Source organism: Myripristis murdjan, chromosome 10 (assembly GCF_902150065.1).
Source record: "Myripristis murdjan chromosome 10, fMyrMur1.1, whole genome shotgun sequence".
NCBI lineage: Eukaryota > Metazoa > Chordata > Actinopteri > Holocentriformes > Holocentridae > Myripristis > Myripristis murdjan.
Window position 1 is genome coordinate 18,952,482 of NC_043989.1, and position 18,047 is coordinate 18,970,528.

At 42.1% G+C, this 18,047-nt stretch overlaps 4 protein-coding genes across 5 annotated transcripts; 1 reads left to right on the forward strand and 3 right to left on the reverse strand.

Annotated features, from left to right (window-relative positions):
- Positions 1 to 1,096: 1,096 nt before the first annotated feature.
- nsdhl (NAD(P) dependent 3-beta-hydroxysteroid dehydrogenase NSDHL) lies at positions 1,097 to 4,760 on the reverse strand. The gene is made up of 7 exons (XM_030061770.1): positions 4,496 to 4,760; positions 4,169 to 4,330; positions 3,876 to 4,022; positions 3,663 to 3,791; positions 2,664 to 2,806; positions 2,435 to 2,537; positions 1,097 to 2,149 (listed from the first exon to the last, which is right to left on the reverse strand). Exons 1-7 carry the CDS (start codon positions 4,514 to 4,516, stop codon positions 1,817 to 1,819), a joined length of 1,038 nt encoding a protein of 345 aa, XP_029917630.1. The 5' UTR covers positions 4,517 to 4,760; the 3' UTR covers positions 1,097 to 1,816.
- Positions 4,761 to 5,673: 913 nt separating this feature from the next.
- Positions 5,674 to 9,153, forward strand: cetn2 (centrin, EF-hand protein, 2). Its single transcript, XM_030061771.1, has 5 exons — positions 5,674 to 6,279; positions 6,525 to 6,689; positions 6,785 to 6,913; positions 7,438 to 7,575; positions 8,105 to 9,153. Exons 1-5 carry the CDS (start codon positions 6,277 to 6,279, stop codon positions 8,192 to 8,194), a joined length of 525 nt encoding a protein of 174 aa, XP_029917631.1. The 5' UTR covers positions 5,674 to 6,276; the 3' UTR covers positions 8,195 to 9,153.
- A 1,165-nt stretch (positions 9,154 to 10,318) lies between these two features.
- Positions 10,319 to 12,379, reverse strand: LOC115366244 (olfactory receptor 6B1-like). The gene is made up of 4 exons (XM_030061602.1): positions 12,356 to 12,379; positions 11,985 to 12,233; positions 11,757 to 11,858; positions 10,319 to 10,915 (listed from the first exon to the last, which is right to left on the reverse strand). Exons 1-4 carry the CDS (start codon positions 12,377 to 12,379, stop codon positions 10,319 to 10,321), a joined length of 972 nt encoding a protein of 323 aa, XP_029917462.1.
- A 579-nt stretch (positions 12,380 to 12,958) lies between these two features.
- Positions 12,959 to 17,839, reverse strand: gcna (germ cell nuclear acidic peptidase). 2 transcript variants are annotated; one of them, XM_030061378.1, is made up of 13 exons: positions 17,629 to 17,839; positions 17,304 to 17,406; positions 16,880 to 17,072; positions 16,717 to 16,789; positions 16,520 to 16,566; positions 16,293 to 16,359; positions 16,119 to 16,186; positions 15,549 to 15,974; positions 15,288 to 15,453; positions 14,981 to 15,119; positions 14,606 to 14,741; positions 13,865 to 14,069; positions 13,510 to 13,741 (listed from the first exon to the last, which is right to left on the reverse strand). In XM_030061378.1, exons 2-13 carry the CDS (start codon positions 17,388 to 17,390, stop codon positions 13,510 to 13,512), a joined length of 1,839 nt encoding a protein of 612 aa, XP_029917238.1. In that variant the 5' UTR covers positions 17,391 to 17,406; positions 17,629 to 17,839. The 2 variants fall into 2 exon arrangements, with proteins under 2 accessions (XP_029917239.1, XP_029917238.1); XM_030061379.1 differs by lacking the exon at positions 17,629 to 17,839 and having other exon boundaries at positions 12,959 to 13,741; positions 17,304 to 17,390.
- Between the last annotated feature and the right edge of the window lie 208 nt (positions 17,840 to 18,047).

Below are 18,047 nucleotides of genomic sequence, written 5' to 3' on the forward strand. Positions count from 1 at the left end.
AACAAATTAAAACATTTCAAAACCAGGGAACACATTCAATTCCGCTTTGAAATTAAGTCTCAGAGCCAAAGTAAATTAGTTTTTCCATTTGTTTGTGTACTAAGAGATTAACCTTTCTTTCAAACCCCAGGGATAAAATAATTCAAGCCACTGCTATTAAAGCCATTAAAACATGTCCTGTCTTGAAGACGACATGCTGTCTTGACAGGTTGTAAGCCGATTTTAAACCTGTCAGGTAACCTTTTCATATCACTTCATGCAAACAGTTATAAAAGCAGATGTAGGCTTATGGTAAACAAAATCAGAACGAAATCAGACAAAATAATGACCAAGTGTAAGTGAATGCATAAATTTGACAAGAAAATGTCGCCTGAACGTGGGTTGCAAATTGCGGCAAAACTCTCTGACAGAATTATTTGCTACACCATGCACTATTTGAGATCTCAGCATGGAAATCAGCCTACCACTGTTTGTCTAGAAAAAACAATCTCACACATGCTGTGCATATATTTACCGAGCCTTTTCAAATCGAAAAGGAGTGTGAATGGATTTCTCAACATGTCTAGAAAATTCATCATGACACACATGTGTGAACTCCCAGTCAAAGATACACATTTGTCTCAGTGGAGAGAGAGGGAGGAGTGGAGAGAGAGAGAAAGAGAGAGAGAGAGAGAAGGTGGAAGAGGAAATTGGCAAGTTTCAGTCTGGTGAGCACATTGGCAAGTGTAAACTCTGAAGTCTATTGTCTACACACATCCCTCTTTTTCTATGCTCTGAGCAAGAAACCAGTTGGACGGCCTTCCTCAATGGTTCTGACTCGCAGTGAATCATTGGGGAGCTGCTGGCTCAGTATTAAGGTGGGAATGCAAAGTATCTCAGCCTCCTCCTTGCTGCTGCTGTCACACCGAGGCATAGGAATGACAAACATGCGTCAACTGGAGGTAAACCTCTGTGGTTGCTAGTGACTATCCAAATTAATGTTACATGAATACTTTGCAAATGAAACACTCCTTCTCTACACCTCTTCCAGTTGTATAATTTACGTGTGGGGGGGGGCAAGAAATGTCACTTTGACTGATGGGATGTGGAAAGAGGATTGTGACGAAGGCTGCATTTTTATTGCCCTTCCCATTATTGTATCGTGCGACATTTCTAGAACAATGTTGCGACATCGCTCACTCACACCACGCGTGCCACTCTGATGATACATGACCCTGACGCCAGGGTGGCATAGGCACTCCAATATCAGAGTACAGATGTAAAGTGGTGTTCAGACTTTTTTTTGTTTTTTTTTTAACTCCCTTTTCAGCTGTGATTTACATAAAAGCAGTATCAGGAAAATGATCTACCAAAGGAATGTATTAAGGTGTTGAAATGAGCAGCAACATCTAACTGTACAACACATACAAAAATAGAGCAAGGATTTATGTAAAGGTTAACAGGTGTCACAGCAAATTAAAAGGTCACTCGGGTTTACATAAACTTTATCTCTGGCATGTAGTAGGTGCTGTGAGTTAGAGTGTGTTGACAAAACCCTGGAATGTCTGCTGCCATCTGCAGGTGAGAATTAAGTAAATCCATGAGAGTGGTGCAGGAGAAAGAGGCACTGATTCATGTTCATGGATCCAAAAATAACAGTGACAATAAACGTAAAGGTTGTGAAGCTTGAAAACCCTGCCTGTCATTGTCGTGTGATTTGTATCCTGAAACCTGATGTGAATTCCATCACCGCCTCGCTCTCGGGCATGACTGCCTTAACACCAACAGCCTCACAGATCTGAACAGTCTTGATCTCCATGCTACGTCACATCTACCATCACGCCCCTTGTCTGAGATGAGGGTAGCTCTCTACTGTACGTGTGATCCCCTCCTTCAGGCTGACTACCGGCTTATAGCCCATGTCCTGTTTGGCGCGTTCACAGCTGTAGTAGTGGTGGGTTCCAGCGAGTGCCACTCTCATCGGTGTGAAGGTGGGCTTGAAGGCCACTAGTGGGCGCAGGATCAGGGCCAGCAGCCACAGCAGCATGGCCAGTCCATACACCAGTGCGTAAGGAAGGTGGTAGCGGGGAGCAGCGTAGCCCAGGCCCACCAACACTTCAGACATGAAGTCCCAAAACCGAATTGGCTCATCGTTGGTGATGTGGTACGGCTGGAAGAGAAGGGGAGGATACAAGATATTACTGACATGAAAGTCAGTTTACAAGGCCAACGCAAAAAATTGTACATTGTATGCAACAGATAAGACATCAGCATTCAAAATTATAACCAGCTTGTTTCTGGAAAAGGATGGCTTGATAGAGAAACAAGGTGTCAGTAAAAGGTTTTCATGGACATCATTTTTTTACATGAACCAAAACTTCCAGAGAACAGAAGAAACAAAGAGGAAAAGAAGGTTTCAAGGACAGCAGGCTCCATATTTGCTATTCTCACTCACTTTGCCACAGATAGGTGAGTCTGACCTCAGACGCTCAGCGGCCAGGATATGTCCATGAACTACATTCTCCACAAAAGTGAAGTCGACCAGATTGGTTCCATCACTACACAAAAACAAACAAAACAAAGAAAAGTACAACGATCATTAATGATGCAAAGAGAAAAATACAGGGACACTGACTGAATAAAATGAAGGCTCCATTATTAGCTACCACGCTTTTCTTACTCACCCAATGATGAACTTCATCTTGCCTCTTCGGGCCATGTCCACTAAGATGGGTACCAGCTGTGGGTCCCGAGGACCAAAGATGCCATGTGGCCGGATGGCGACTGTTAGGAAACCCTTCTCCTTGTCACATGCCTCCAGGACCAACTACAATACAAGAAAAATAGAAAATATTTATCTCTGGAAGACTATGAAGCGATAACATCATTCATTGATTTTCTTTTCCCACTCGTTCTGTTTCAAAGTCATGGTGAGCGAGATCATATTCCAGCTTACACTGAGTACAAGGCAGGAAAACACTCTGGACAGACAGTCAGCTCATTGTAAGGCCAACAAAGATGACAGTCTCTTACATTCACAACTGAGGTTAAGTCTCCAGTCCATCTGAATTATAGATGCAATGATATGGAATTTCAGGGCCGATAATGAAAAACAATAATTACCTATTTGCAGTGACAAAAACAGATTCACTATCATTACTGTTGCCCTTCCAAAACTGTAAGGACAATAATGGCTAACTTTTGAGACTGACCTCGTTTTTTCCCCTAACTGACGATGCAATTTTTGTAAACAAATGATAGTTAACACAAGAAACACCATTTTTTACTGATACACTTCATCATTTATCTTTTTTCTCTCGCTAACAGGCATCAATGTTCAATCTTAAAATGCTGTCAAAATGGGTGAAGGTTAATGAATTACATGCAAAAAAAACAAAATCTGTCTCTCTTGAATGGTTTTTGAAATCACTAAAATGTGATGTGTTCTGACTCTAATGTAACCTATGTGATTAAATAAGTTGAAACTCAATGTTCAAAGTTCTTAAATCAATCAGTGTGTGCTGAAAGGGATTTCTGTGTGTGCCGTGGCATCAAATCATGTATTGAGAACTGTGGAATTCCACTGGTGACTTTCACTGTGACATCCCTAATAAGATGTGAGTGAGTAAACCATAACACCCAGCTGGAGCCGCTGTTAACCATTTCAGTCAACCGTCTCCCACCTTCTCCTGTTCAATCTTGGTCTCTGTGTAGTAGTCGATGGGCTTCTTGGCGTAGGGCAGGTCCTCTCTCCCATTCTTGATGTCCGTGCCCTCAAACACCACGCTGGCACTGCTCGTCAGAACAAGTTTCTAGCGAAATCAAAAAAAAGTGTCAGGTGTTGCTCTGAATCAGATCATCAGATTCATGTTTTTGGTGCGTCCACATTGTCCCACCTGCACTCCAGCCTCCATGCAGGCCTGAATCACGGTGCGCGTGCCCTGGATGTTGACCTTGTGGAACAGGCCGCGGTCGTCACTGGCCGGGGCTGGGGAGGCACAGTGGAATACCAGGGACACGTCCTTCAGTGCTGGAAGCAGAGCCTGGGGAGGACAGACACTGTGTATCTCACTCAGCCAACACCATGTCTCACAGGGAATCAGGAGGCAGGTAGGTCAAAAGCCACTAAAGCTGAAAGGTCGTTGGCCCTGACTCATCATAGGGCAGACAGAGAGTAGGGGACCAATACCTGTTTGTCGCAAAGGTCTCCTTGGTGGAAGGTGACACCAGGCAGCTCATAGCTCTGGCGGATGTCGAATACAGACACAGAGTAGCTCCGATCCAACAGCTTTTCCACCAAGTGTCTGCCGAGGAAACCGGAGCCCCCTATGACTGCACACCGCTTATTACTCTGTGTGTGGGTGTGTGGGTGTGGGTGTGTGTGTGTGTATGAGAGAGACAGACAGCCAAGCAGATAGATTATTATGTCAATTCAGACAATAATATGCTACAAGCACTGCTTTGATGCAATAAAGTTAAACATGTCAAACTGGAATATGAAAGTCAATTAACTCACCGGTCGGAGACGTGTGGCCATAATGAGGAGTCTGAAGTTGCTTACAGGTGAACTGATGTTCAGACTTGATGGTCCCACTGGAGGAGAAGATGGTAAAAATAAATCTTCTGTTTTGCTTGCAGTCTGGTGTTTAGTGTTTGCTCTATGTTATGATGCCAAGAGTTAAATAAAACACTATGAAATGAGGCAGCACGCATGAAAGTTTGCGCGATGTACCTGAAACCTGTGCTGCAAACTGTGAACCGTCTATCAGCTGAGTGAGAGCGTCTCTGTGATTGGCCGATCCGGCGCTCGGGACGAATGGTGACGCTGCGAAGAGCCAATGGTGTAGAGGATACGTCAAAGAACGCCACTATTTGGACCAATCACCCGTCTGTCTCCGCCTCTTTGCACAGTGACCACACCCCCCACACCAGCGCATGTATGTCAAAAGCACACATTTCCGGTTATAAGATTCAAAATAAAAGCCTAATGAATAACAACAAAAACTTGCAATATAGAGTATGCATTGAAAATTGATGTTTCTACAACATGTCCATTCACTGCATAGGGTACCCTGGAATATCGGCATATGCAAGAGGCAGGGCTGTCAAAAATATACAACAACATTCTTACACAATAAATATACAGGACAACTTTGAAAAAGTGTCTGTCTTATAATTCAGAGGTTATTTTTTTTTTATTTATTTATTTTTATTTCATTCATCCTTTATTTAGCCAGGGAGGCCTCACTGAGTTACGAGATCTTTTCTCCAAAGCACCCCTGGCCAAGGAAATTATGTAAAATTATGTAAAACAACAAAACGCCTCCTCCATAGCAATTTGCTAAAGAACTTTAATTATTTAAGAAGGGAGTACCAGAGCCTTCCGTTGCATGATTTCGGAAACCCTGGCATTTTACATGGGTCCATTTAACAACAGTATATAGAGCATGCTTTGCAAGAACCTTTTGCAAAAACAAAAATCGATTCATTATCCAATATTAATGTTTTTTTTTTTATTTTTTTTTTTTAAACCTGTACACCGTAATGTTTGTTGTTTGGAGTGACACTTTTCAATTTTATTTTGAAAGTAAAACAGCACTGCTTCCGGTGATGTTGCCACCTGTAGTGAACTTGATGCTCCTTTACTCCAATGTAGGTGGGAATGGGCTGCATACACGCTACACGGTGCATTGAGGCAAAATCACATAATGACCAAATGCAGCATTCATATATTAACATTCATGCAGCAGTATAATATTCTGATCCAGTCCATATATTACGTCCGTGCAGCTGATTTCTCCATGAAAAACAGCCCTGTTTCATCAGTACCACTTGCTTTGCGTCCCGTGATTTTCAGTAACCAATCATCTTTTTGCCCGACTGGTGTGTTTGATTTCTACTGCCTCCTCTGCCTGTTTTTTCCCTGTTTGCTCCTGCATGGTCGTGACAAGATATTCTCATCTGCCGGCGGGAAGCGTGCACAAACCAAACGCCCGGATCCTCCAAGAGCGTCTTCTGGAAAGAAAACCTGTGCATCTTTCTAGCTGCAAACACTTATTTTGCTCATTTGTTTCAGCCATTACCCTGGCGAATTAAAATCGAAGGATTTGGAGAAGAGAGGATCTTATATCCCAGTCCTGATTTAACGGATTACATACGCGACTCATGTAAATAACCCCGCTTTGTGATCCCATCTTCCCTAAATGACAGGGAGGTTGTAGCCTGGAGATAAAAGCAGTGTCTTGAACTGGCAAATTAGATCCACTATCATCTTTGCCATTCACATTACAGCATCTAATGGTGAGTGAATCCGATAATAGAGATGCTGAAATTATGATATGCACGTGTGTCATGTTTTATTCTCAAATGCTGGAATAAACATCAGCAGCCCTACGTGCGCTTGGATAAACAGGTCGTCGCCTATAGGTGCATTATAAGGAGGAAAAGGCCTCTCTGTCAGTGGTGATGCTTTCTTTTCTGTGTTTGTATCTGCTACCTTTTAAGCTGTCAGCTGTTCCTGTGCTTCCCTCCTCTGTGCTCCCCAGGCGACCAATGCAAAGAGGCCATCCCTGCAGGGCCCAGTGCCACCTCCTCGGAAGAAGACAAGCCCCAAGCCAGAGCTGACTGAGGAGCTCAAGCAGGAGATCAGAGAGGCCTTTGAGCTGTTCGACACCGATGGTTCTGGACACATCGATGTCAAGGAGCTCAAGGTAGAAGGCTAACGCTTATCAGTGCCTGGCAGGTGGAGAAAGCAAATCCATTTGACGTGCTTGTATTTTAATTCAGCTCTCTCCCACTTTGCCAGGTTGCGATGAGAGCTCTGGGATTTGAACCAAAGAAAGAGGAGATCAAGAAGATGATCAGTGAGGTGGATAAGGACGGCACGGGGAAGATCTCCTTCGCTGACTTCCTCAGTGTCATGACACAGAAAATGGTAGATGTAACTGTGCTGTATATTAAATGACAGGCTTTATTTGTATTTCCATCACTTGAAACATCATCATTTACAGAGAAGTGGACAGAAACGGAGCAGTGTTTCCCCTGTGTTTTTGAAAGTGGTCAGGTTTTGTCTGTGGTTTGGCCCCAGAGCAGAATGTAGTGGTCCAACTGTGTTCATATGAATGCTTTATTGTTAAAATGTTATTTCCAGGCCCTTGTCCTGCTCTGGAGTGTGTTGAGGTCAGCCTGGAATTCAAATAATGCATTTTAGTTGAGTCCAGACTCAAGACCAGTTTATCCTGCAGTGCCTACAACCCTACAACCACACACACACGGAAACGAGAGTGTGTGTTATCTGAATTTTATTCTCTTGGTTTTACTGTTTGATTATATATGCTCTATATGCACACACAGTTAACTTGACTTGTTTTCATAGATGAAGCCTGCTTACTGCAACTACTGCATAAAGATACAACTTTACCAAACTTTATGGAAAAATACTCTCTGCTTTGAATTCAGGCTGAGAAAGACTCCAAAGAGGAGATCCTGAAAGCGTTTCGCCTATTTGATGACGATGAGACAGGGAAGATCTCATTCAGGAATCTGAAGAGAGTAGCCAAGGAGCTGGGAGAGAACCTCACAGATGAGGAGCTGCAGGTAAGGCCAAGTGCAAATGTGCATCTCCAGTGTAGTGGAGTGCACATTTAGAGACTTTCATTTGGTTTGCACACATCTGTACTATGGATGTTTGATTATGGCAGAAATCATAATTATGATTATTTTGGTCATTATTAGAATCATGATTATTTAACATGATTACTCACTGACTTGGGAAACATTCATTTACTGAACTTGGAAAAAAAACTGTGGGAAATGAAGAAAAAATGCCCACTCTGTTTTGCCCTCCAAAGACAGAGAGCAGTAACAACAAACAAAGAAAATCAGTTATGTGTTCAAACGCCAAAGGCCATGACAAACATTTAGATTAATAACTGATGCCCATAAATCCTAAAGTATCCACTCTGTGGCAAAAGTTCATGTTTGGTGAATGGGAGTAAGTCTTTTTCACTCAGTTTCACTAACCATGCAGTTGCAGTTAATTTAGGACAATGTAGTACTCTAATGTCAGTTTTATTTGATTGCTCCCTTTTACTCTTCTTTATTTCCTCTTTCTCTCTCCCTGAAGGAAATGATTGATGAAGCAGACAGGGATGGAGACGGGGAAGTGAATCAACAGGAGTTCCTGCGCATTATGAAAAAAACCAGCCTGTATTGAAGAGCGCGCATAACATTAGGGCTGGTGTCGGAGATCCACAGGGCCAGAGGGGACCGTGGGTGATTTTTACATGTCATGCTGCTCATACATCTCAAAATGTTCTCTTTCCTTGTTATTGTGTAACGCCATAGCTTCTCATTTAAAAGGAAGTTGTTGAAGACTTAACCAGAGTCTGGTCAAATGCCAAATAATCCTCCATCCAGTTATATGGTAATTTACATTACATTTGCCAATGCTTTCTGTCAAACACAACTTCAATGCAAGATGTGTGTGTTTTTTTAATGCTGTTTGGAATGCTGCGTACCTTTATTGAAAACATCTTGATAATGTCATTGTAACATGTAAAGTAACCTCAGCCTCTTTGTAGTCAAGGCTCAGATTCTCAGTGCCTGCCTGAATATGGTAACAAACACAGTACACATTCCAGTGCTTTGCTTTGTAATGGAGTCGAACCGAGGTTAGCTCTGTGCCATACTGTTTGATCCATCTTCCAGCTCCTGTGTTTCATATTATGGCTTCTGCATAAACATATTGTATCTTTCCAAAGGTTTGAAATCTATGTGTCTCCACATGAGCAGTGGGGTAGATTATTGTGTTGCTCATCTCCCAGAGACCATCGTAATTATGCTTGGGGAGTGCTGTCTCACCTCAGTGCTACCTGTGTATTTGTGCCTGTGCCTCTTAAAGGGGTGTTCATCACAATCAGGGAAGCTGCCAGGCCCAAACTCTCTGACCTACACACACACACACACACACACACACACACACACACTCCCCAAAAACCACACTATCTTTAAAATACTATTGTTGATGTATTTTTCCAAGTTGTATTCGTTACTCGTCCCTACTTTGTGCATCTTTTCTCCTCGGCATTCTTGAATGTTTTGTACAATAATTGGTAACTGCATGGGCAGATATACAGTATATCAATATTTAAAGTACAAATTAAAGATATTTACACAGTTGGCCATGTCTTTTTATTTGTTATACTGAAGCATTGCCTTGTCTAGATTGGTTCAGTTTAACATTGTTTGACCAGCTTGACTCAATATTTTTTTTTTTTTTTTGTTTTAATTTTGAGATCACAGTATTTCGCTTTCACCCTACTGCCACCAATAAAACACAGTTTGCTTTTGAAATGCAAGCAGACCACGGTTGTTATGCTACATCCGTGCAGCATATTGACACGGTTATCCAAATTTAATATTTCATGCTCTTTGGTAATTTCAGAATGTGAAACAGTAAATGTGGAAAGGCTGTTCTGAACATTCAGCCAAGTGCTACTAAATTTTAGAAATAGTAACTCTGCTTTGTGAGCCCTAAAATTAAAGGGTTATTTCACTTTGAAAAAAATGATATTATTTCACTTTTACCCTTAGATATTACGTAGGACAGTAGTGGTGCTATCTTCTTCTTTTTGTTACTCAGTGCTGGATACAGGCCGGATGCTCCAAATTATAACCATTAGCTGCCACTGAGGTGGATTTCCCCCCAGCTAACATTTTTAAAAATAACTGAAACCACTCGAAGGTTTTATGTCACTGTCACTTTGCAAAACTAAAATGTCGGTTATAAAAAGCAGATCAAACAACTTCTCTGCATTCTGTATCACTATGTGCCAGAGGAGCAGAATAGCTGCTGCATGGAAATAGATTAGGTTTGCTGTAGTTTGTTTTCTTCACTGAACACGTACATATATCGGAGGACTAAAAGGTGACTGGCACTAGCTTTTTCTTTTCTGCTGCTCCCTTCTATTGTACACAGACTTTTCCGGCACCTACCAGCCACTTTCATGATGAGAACCAGCACAGAGAGCAAAGGCTGCACAAGAAAATAGTTCTACTGTTGATAATTTTTTTTTTAAAAAGGCCACCTGCAAAAATTCTGCCACATAATAACAAGGTCTAACTTTGTTTATTTAATAGTTTGAGTGGTTTTATTTTTGAGTATGTAAGCCATGGGGAAAGTCCACCTCAGTGGCAGGAAGCTAATTTGGAGCATCCAGCCAGTATCGAGCACTCAGTAACCATGAGTGGAAGATAGCACCATTGTTGTCCCTACTGACCCTATATAGCAACTAGGCAGTAAGTGAAATAATATCAAATTTTTCAAGATGAGCTCTCCTTAGCTTAAGTTGTTGACCTGGCTCCTGTGGGAGGCCTGCAGCAGCCTCTGCCGCAGCTCCCGGGAGCGGTAGCCATACACCAAAGGAATAAGCGATATGCCCAGGTTGTAGGTGGTGGTGGCTGCTATGTCAAGAGCATCACAGTGCAGATAGCCAGGGACTAGATAGCTGTCCATTATCACCGGAACTGAATACAAGATGATCTGAGTGGCCTGGAGGCTCAGGGTCACACAAGCTCTCTTGGTGCAGAGCAGCCCGCCACACATGTCCCAACAGAGCAGCAAGAAGCATCCCAGGATAATCAGGTAGCAGAGCGGGAGCACCACAGCACTCACCACGGTGCAGAACAGCAGCAAGGCCGAGGTGTTTGACAGGCAGGGGGAGAGGATGAGCGGGCGGCAGCGAGAGAGGGAGGTGTTAACCTGTATGGTGTTCAGGCTAATAGTCAAAGCCCCACTGCTGAGCAGAAATGATGAGGTCCATATGGCGGCTACAGTTCCTCTTTTCCTTTGATACACCAGGCGGTCATAATGCAAAGGCCACTTGACAGCCACGCAGCGATCCACAGCTAGAGCAGCGCTCAGTAACAGGTCCACCTAGATGGTAGGAGTGAAGACATTAAAGTGTGATTTAACCCTCTACTCTGGCTGCTATCTGCCATTTTAAAAGATTCAGATTGGAGTGCAAATTAGCAGCAGGGCTTAGGGCAGGTTGGTGACTCACACATGGCATGATCCAGTGCAGAAAGTGTGCAGCTGCATCAGATAACAAATTGAAATGACTGATACTCATCACCACAGAAAAGACAAATGTAGAGCTGTGTGATATGGACAAAATTAGATATTGCAATATCTGACTGAATACCTTCAATAATAAAAATGGAAAAAATGACACTTTTGTAGGGATGACTATTGAAGCTTTCATAAGATATTTCCACATAAGAGATTTTTAATAAACAACCCATAACAATGTGGATATGATGACTAAGCAGGTAGATGCAAATAATAGACCAATTCTACTAAGTTCAGAAAATTGCGTCTCTTTACTGTATTGCAGCCTTTAAAACCAAGAAAAGACAACAAGTGTGCCTTATCATCACAATATTGCGCTATCCAAAATCCCAGATGATATCTAGTCTTGACAATATGGGAATTTCCCAGTTTGGGATCAATAAAGTATACCTATCTATCTATCTATCTATCTATCTATCTATCTATCTATCTATCTATCTATCTATCTATCTATCTATCTCAACATCATCAATATATTCAGCTCTAGCCAATGCTATCCATTTCATTGTAAAAATGAGGTAAGTTGGGCAGTTTAAATATTGTTAGTCCCCACAGCATACAGATATATGTAGAATGATGTAAGAAATACAGCTCAGTGTAGCCAGTAAGATGTGGATTATGCCATTATATTAAATGCCCTACATACCATTGAGCAGGCCTGGGTAGCAGCACAGAGGATCAGACACTGGGCCACAGGTATCCCTTGGTTACACATTAGAAAAACTGCCTTGACTGTCCAGAGGAGCAGCTGAAACGGTAACACAACATTTTGTTCATTGGTCAAAGGGCATCATTCCTGCTGATTTTTGACAAAACACTCACACAACACTCAACATTCACACTAGTGTTGAGAGAATGATGTGTGTAGACCCACCTGGAGGTTGTCACAGAAGAGCAGGTGTGTGAGGAGGAGAAAGCGTGTGTGTCTGAAGAGAGATGGAGAGCGGTGGATGACCAGGAGCAGAGGAACACTGAGGAAAGTGTTCAGAGTGCAGCTCACACACACACTGACCAGCTTCACCAGGTGGTAGATGGTGGAGTTGATCTGCGTTTGGGCCTGGAGCACCGTCACATTGCAGGGGGCGTCCATGACATCAAACTTCTTCCAATCTACCCGCCTTCCCTGGATGGAAAATATGAATCCACATTACGACTCTTGGATAAAGACAATCATCGGAAGTCTCCCAGACCTGGATGCAAAAAATAAGGCTTCCCCACCAAGTCAGAGAGATGTGGTGCACTCACCGTCAAATTGGTCTCCTTGATCATGTCTAACACACGGTGGATGTCACCCTCATGCTGATTGCCTAAGCATGCTGTTATCTTCCTGTTACAAGCCCAGCTTTATAGGCTCACCATTTAATCAGCTTCACCATGTCAATACGTCAGGCCTCAGGTCAAAATGCTCATCTCTGTTGATGGTGATGTGTCAACAACTAGTGTTTGTTATCAGGGATTACATTTGCTTATTCACAATACAGTCAGAGACAATATTCATACATCTGTACAGACTTCTCCTCTGTCAATATTTGCCCGACAGCATGAAGGCACAGTCATGGAAAACATGTGCCCCACATAGACCATTACTCAATATCTATCTATGAAACATTAAAAAATGGACAAAATACTTGGGTAAAGCATTATTTTAGCTTCTTTTTTTTTTTTTTTTAAACATAGGTAAGAGTAGCACACATGAATTAGCAAAGTAACAAAGCTTGATTAGTATGATAGATATACTGTAAATTGCGTTACATTTCAAAGATACAAATGCACCTGATTTAGAGTCAGTTCATATTTTAATTACATTACCCTTGCTGATCCCATCAATTATACACACCAATTGCCATAAAAGGTGTAGCAAAATTATTTAATGCTTTAAAACTTAAATGTTTTTATTACATGTATCAAAACTGTTCATATGCAGTGCTGCAAGCCTGCACTACGTGAGATTTCACAGGTTTTTATACCTGAATAGGGCACCAACAGTAACAGATTCAACCTTTATTCAAAGAATTCATAAGGAGAAAAAAAAAGTCACATCAAGACACAAATATGAAACACACATTTAACCTGGGAAAACCAAACACTAATTTCTCAGCAAACAGAATTGCATGCATGACACCAACAAAGAAATGTTATCAATTTCATATTTTGACCAAAATAAATATCTACTGTACATAGGCTCAGTAATAGCAACTTTGATTTATCGGTGTGGCTCCATTTTGGCATTTACAGCCAACACAGTATATGATTAAAATGACAAGTTATAAAAAGCTCCAGTTACCTAAAGTAAACCACTTATAGCTGCTCGCTGATTGAAGACTAATTAAGTGAGGTATTAAGAATGATAACAAATTCCCTGTGGTTCCTTTGCTTTGAGTAATATTTTCACCGTGATCTCAGCTCTGACTCAGTTTAGTCTTGGCGGCAAAGTCTGCACTGAGTTTACGCATCACTTCTGCATGACTCTGTCCCACCAGCTCCTGTCGTACATTCCCATAATTCTCCTTGACAAAGTTGGCAAAAGGTGTGGGAGCGCGTGGCTTGGAAGGGGTGAGTAAGACAAGCTGTCCTGTGCAGAGGGCACAAGCGAACCTCTGTGTGTCAAGTGACTTGGAGTGACGTCCGATTCTGTGGAGAAGGAAAGGTCAGAGCACAGTATTATCGAAGTGCCCAGTGGGAATTTACCCTGTAATCTGCAAGTGAGGAGTGAATAATAGTAATAGCAATGTTGATGAAATCAGTCAGACATACGTGTTCTGGCAACGAGTGCACTGGTACTGGTACTTGTACTTGATGTCGTAGCTGTGGCAGCGAGTGACCATGGGCAGCTCAGGATGTGCGAGAGTGGCCTTGCGAGCGTAAAGTTTCCAGAAGCTGCCGTGTCCGTCCCTTACGCCGTTAATCAGCCAGGTAGCAGCATGGCACATCTCATGGATCAGTGTGTCTCTGAGACGATCTAGAAGGGGTGGCAAAACATGTAGGTTTTAGTCAAAAACAGAGGGATGTGACCTTTTTGCTGTGTACGACAGGAGACATTAGCCACTAAAATTATGCAAATTTCAGCTAGGGCTGTGACGGTAAGGATTTTTTCTTACTGTGGTGAAAAAGCAACATATCACCATGGTTTGTCGGTTAACCACAAAAGCCCCCTCCATACACACATGCATTTACTTTGAATGGCCCATATCTCTAGAACCAAACCTCCTAGTGTCTTGTATGTCCACATTGCAATGTTTTTGGCCACTGAACAGGTTGGACTTTGTTGCATGTCTCTTTGACCTTCCCTTGTGGAGATATAAATGTCTGACATTTCACATATCTCAAACTGACGTTTGGCCTATAAAAATGTGGTGATGATGGTAATGAGCTCAACCCCACAGTGGGCATCACATACCCATCGTATTGCGGTTAGTGTCCCAGCCCTAGTTTCAGCCAGAGAAAAAGCTACTTCTAGACAATGACATTACTGTATTTGACTTATTGAGAAATTACCTGCAGAGTCACACACTTTGTCTGACAGTTCAATGCGGGCGTAACGGTTTCCTCCCCCTCGTTCCTGCCCAGTGATACAGAAGCCAGCGGTCTTCCTCATCTTCTTATTCCAGGTCAGTGACATACTGGTGGGGAGCTATAGAAGTCATGTCAGAAAAGTAAAGGAAAGGAAAGTAAATAAGCTATGCACCAGGACAGGAAAAAAAAAAATCAGTAAAGTATTTTAAAGACTGTCTAAACCCGTATTCTCAGGCTCTAGAGAGCTTAATCAGGGTGTACCGGTTCACATACCTTGCCATTACGTCTTATATGATTGGACTATTATTTTACCTGAATTGCAAATAAATAATTGAACTGCATGGACACATTGTTCACCTTGCTGTCAAAAACACTGGTGTTGTACAGCTTGTAGAGCTTGCTGGTGAGTTCCTCCTTGTTCTGCTTGAAGTTGTGGCTGGAGCTGGGGGCTGACAAGGACTGCAAAAAGCAGCCTGGTGTTTTACACACCGCTATTCTAGGGGGAGAGATTAGATTTTATTTAAAAAAAGATATCTGTGAGAAACAAAGCCTTTGCACTTAATTGACAAATAAATAGTTAGAGAACTACTTGGAGAGGAAACTGACCTGGCTTCGACAAAACCTATATCAATCTCTTGCAAGAAAAACTTGTCCAAGTGTGTACCTGCTGCTAGGGCCCGGTCTGGGCTCCGTCTGACTGACTGTGGGTTTAGAGATCTTGGGCTTTCCCGGGGTCTTCATATCCTCTGGCGTATGATCTAATGATCTAGACGCCGGGGCTTTCAGTCCCTTTACAGGAGGAACTGACACAGGGGGCTTCATGTTGCATTCTAGGGCCAAACACAACCACAGGAGATATCAGCCTCATTACTAAATAGAGAGATAACAAACTGATGGAAGGCTACAATTAAATTCAAAGTGTTACCTCTGATGTTGGCAGGTGAAGGTGAATTGCCAAGAAGTTTGTTTTTCTTTTTCAGTCTGTCCAGTAGGGAAATGAACTCCTCCTCAGAACTGGAGTCATTCAGCTTAGAAGGAGCTGAGTGAATGCGTTTAGGGGAAGCAGGAGTAGAGAAAGAGGCCGGGATTGTTTTGAGGGCGGGGAGTGGAGCGGGAGATGGGAGAGGAGGCAAAGCCTCACATGGTGAGTTGACTTTTTGGTCACAGTTTTGAGCAATAGTCTTGTTAGCCTTTTGGGGGAGCTGGGGCCTTGAGTGACGAGCCTTCCAAGTGCTCTTAATCACTATATCACCGTCACTGTCACTGTCACTAACAAAGACTGGGTAATCACACTGAGCCAGTGGTCTTCTCACTGGGTGCTGGGCTGTTGGGGTCTTAGTTTTCTTAGAAACTGTAAAATAGCACATGGAAACAAAACATCACTTTGCTGTTTTTTTGCCATCAAGAGGACAGTGTTGTGTTGCCTGCTTTTCAATGCAAAAAATCTAGAAAGGCAAATCCTGCATGCAGTGAAGATAAGGTTATTTAAGGTTACCTCTAGAAGATGATTTCATCTTGATAAAGTCATCATCAGATGAGTCATTCACTATGAAGTTTTTGAGGCTTTAGGAGAAACATGAAAAAATAGAAATTTCTCAGACTGAAACAAAATGTCAGGCACAGTAATGCTGGCATTAGGAATACAAAAATAAAAACATCAATAACTCACCTGTCTTCACTGCCACTCTCCGATATTTTCTTAGGTCTGGCATTTGGCGTTTTCACACGGTTCAGGACTTAAATTTGTAATGAGAGAACGTGATCAAAAATTATAACCCTACATATAAAACTATTTTCCTCATCAGTTTGCTGGTGTCACAACATGCCCTAAATGGTTACAAATGATTTAAAATACACCCATGAAAAATCCCGACCAAGAAAATCAAGCTTGCTTACATGTTTCGAAGCTGCCATCACTGTCTGAGCTCACCACGACATATGTACTAAACAGGACACAACTGGGTTAGAAGCTACATAACAACATCAAATACTTTGCTGGAATGATTAAGGAGAAATAAAATCCAAACTGTAAACACAAAACAGCTGTGTCTTCACAAAATCAACATTTTTATTGCACTCTATCATTTTCATACCTGTCTTTCTCTGCAGCACTACATGGCTTCTGTAAGATAGCTTTGATATTGGGTGTAGCCCTCTGCACAAGAACTGAGGAACAAATTTGGAGAAATTAACATGCGGTCTCATTCATATCCACATGACTGCACCTCAAAGCGGCAGGTGGCCTGACACACTCACACTGGTCAGAGTCGTCATCACTGGACTCCACAGCTTTGTTTCTGTACTCATTGCCCTTATATTGGTTCTCCTTCTCTGGGTCATCTTCACTCTCAGACAGGTGAAGCTGGACAGGTGAAGCCAAGTCTGCTGCCCCCACAAATCTGTGACCACTTGTGGCAGGATGGCGAGCCTTGCCAATACTCTTTACCAGCTATAAACAATGAAAATGGAGACACATCTTTAACAGTGTGTGCTCACATGTAAAGATGTCAAATACTGACCAGTTTCTGTAAAATATTCTCTTGAAGTAATTAAATGTGTTACCACTGTTTTTACATGTTTACTTTGAAAGTTATTAATTCGTTATCCAAGGCACTACTGTAAAAGTAAATAAATAAACCAACATCACATGCATACATGCTGTATTTAGTTGACAACAAACCTTTTCTTCTGCCGTGTCCAGTCCATCATCAGTCCACCCCATCTTTTTAGCAACTCTGTGAAATAACTTGTGCGTTTCCTCGTCCATAGTAACTCTGTTCTCTCTGAAATACCAAGTAAGACACATTTCCAAGTCAAGTTAAAAGCAGCACGACGGTATTTAAATCGTAGCTAGCGCTTTAACATTTAGCATTTACAGACGTGTCAGACCACACATTACCGCCAGCAGAAAACGCGAACTTCTTAAATCATATGTTAACTAATGTGCTTTCTTTTATCATTAGTTAATGTAAATATCCACTGATAGCGACGTGTGTTCAACATACCGTCAGCCGTAAGTCAAGCGTGGCCGTTGCTAACCTAGTTAAATGTGCTTCAGCGCCTAATATGAATTCACATTTACGTTACACTAAGAGTTAATATAATTATTACACACTGATAATCAATATGTTATTTAGAAATGGGTAAAAGCCAGTGGAAAAGGGAACCTGCAGAACTACAGCAAATTCAAAAGTGGTCGACTGTTACGCCGGAAGTTGTCACTGTGGTAAATCAGCCAATAGGAAAGGGTTTGCGCCGGGATATCTCCAGGCTCCGCCCACTTCAAATGTCGCCCGTCTCTTTCTTCCACCTGGGTATTTATTGATGCTAAATTTAAGATAAAGTCACAGTTCACTGGAGTAACTGTCAGATATTAATACCGCGAATTCAAGTTGTAGCAGCACTCTGTGCCACCGAGATCAAT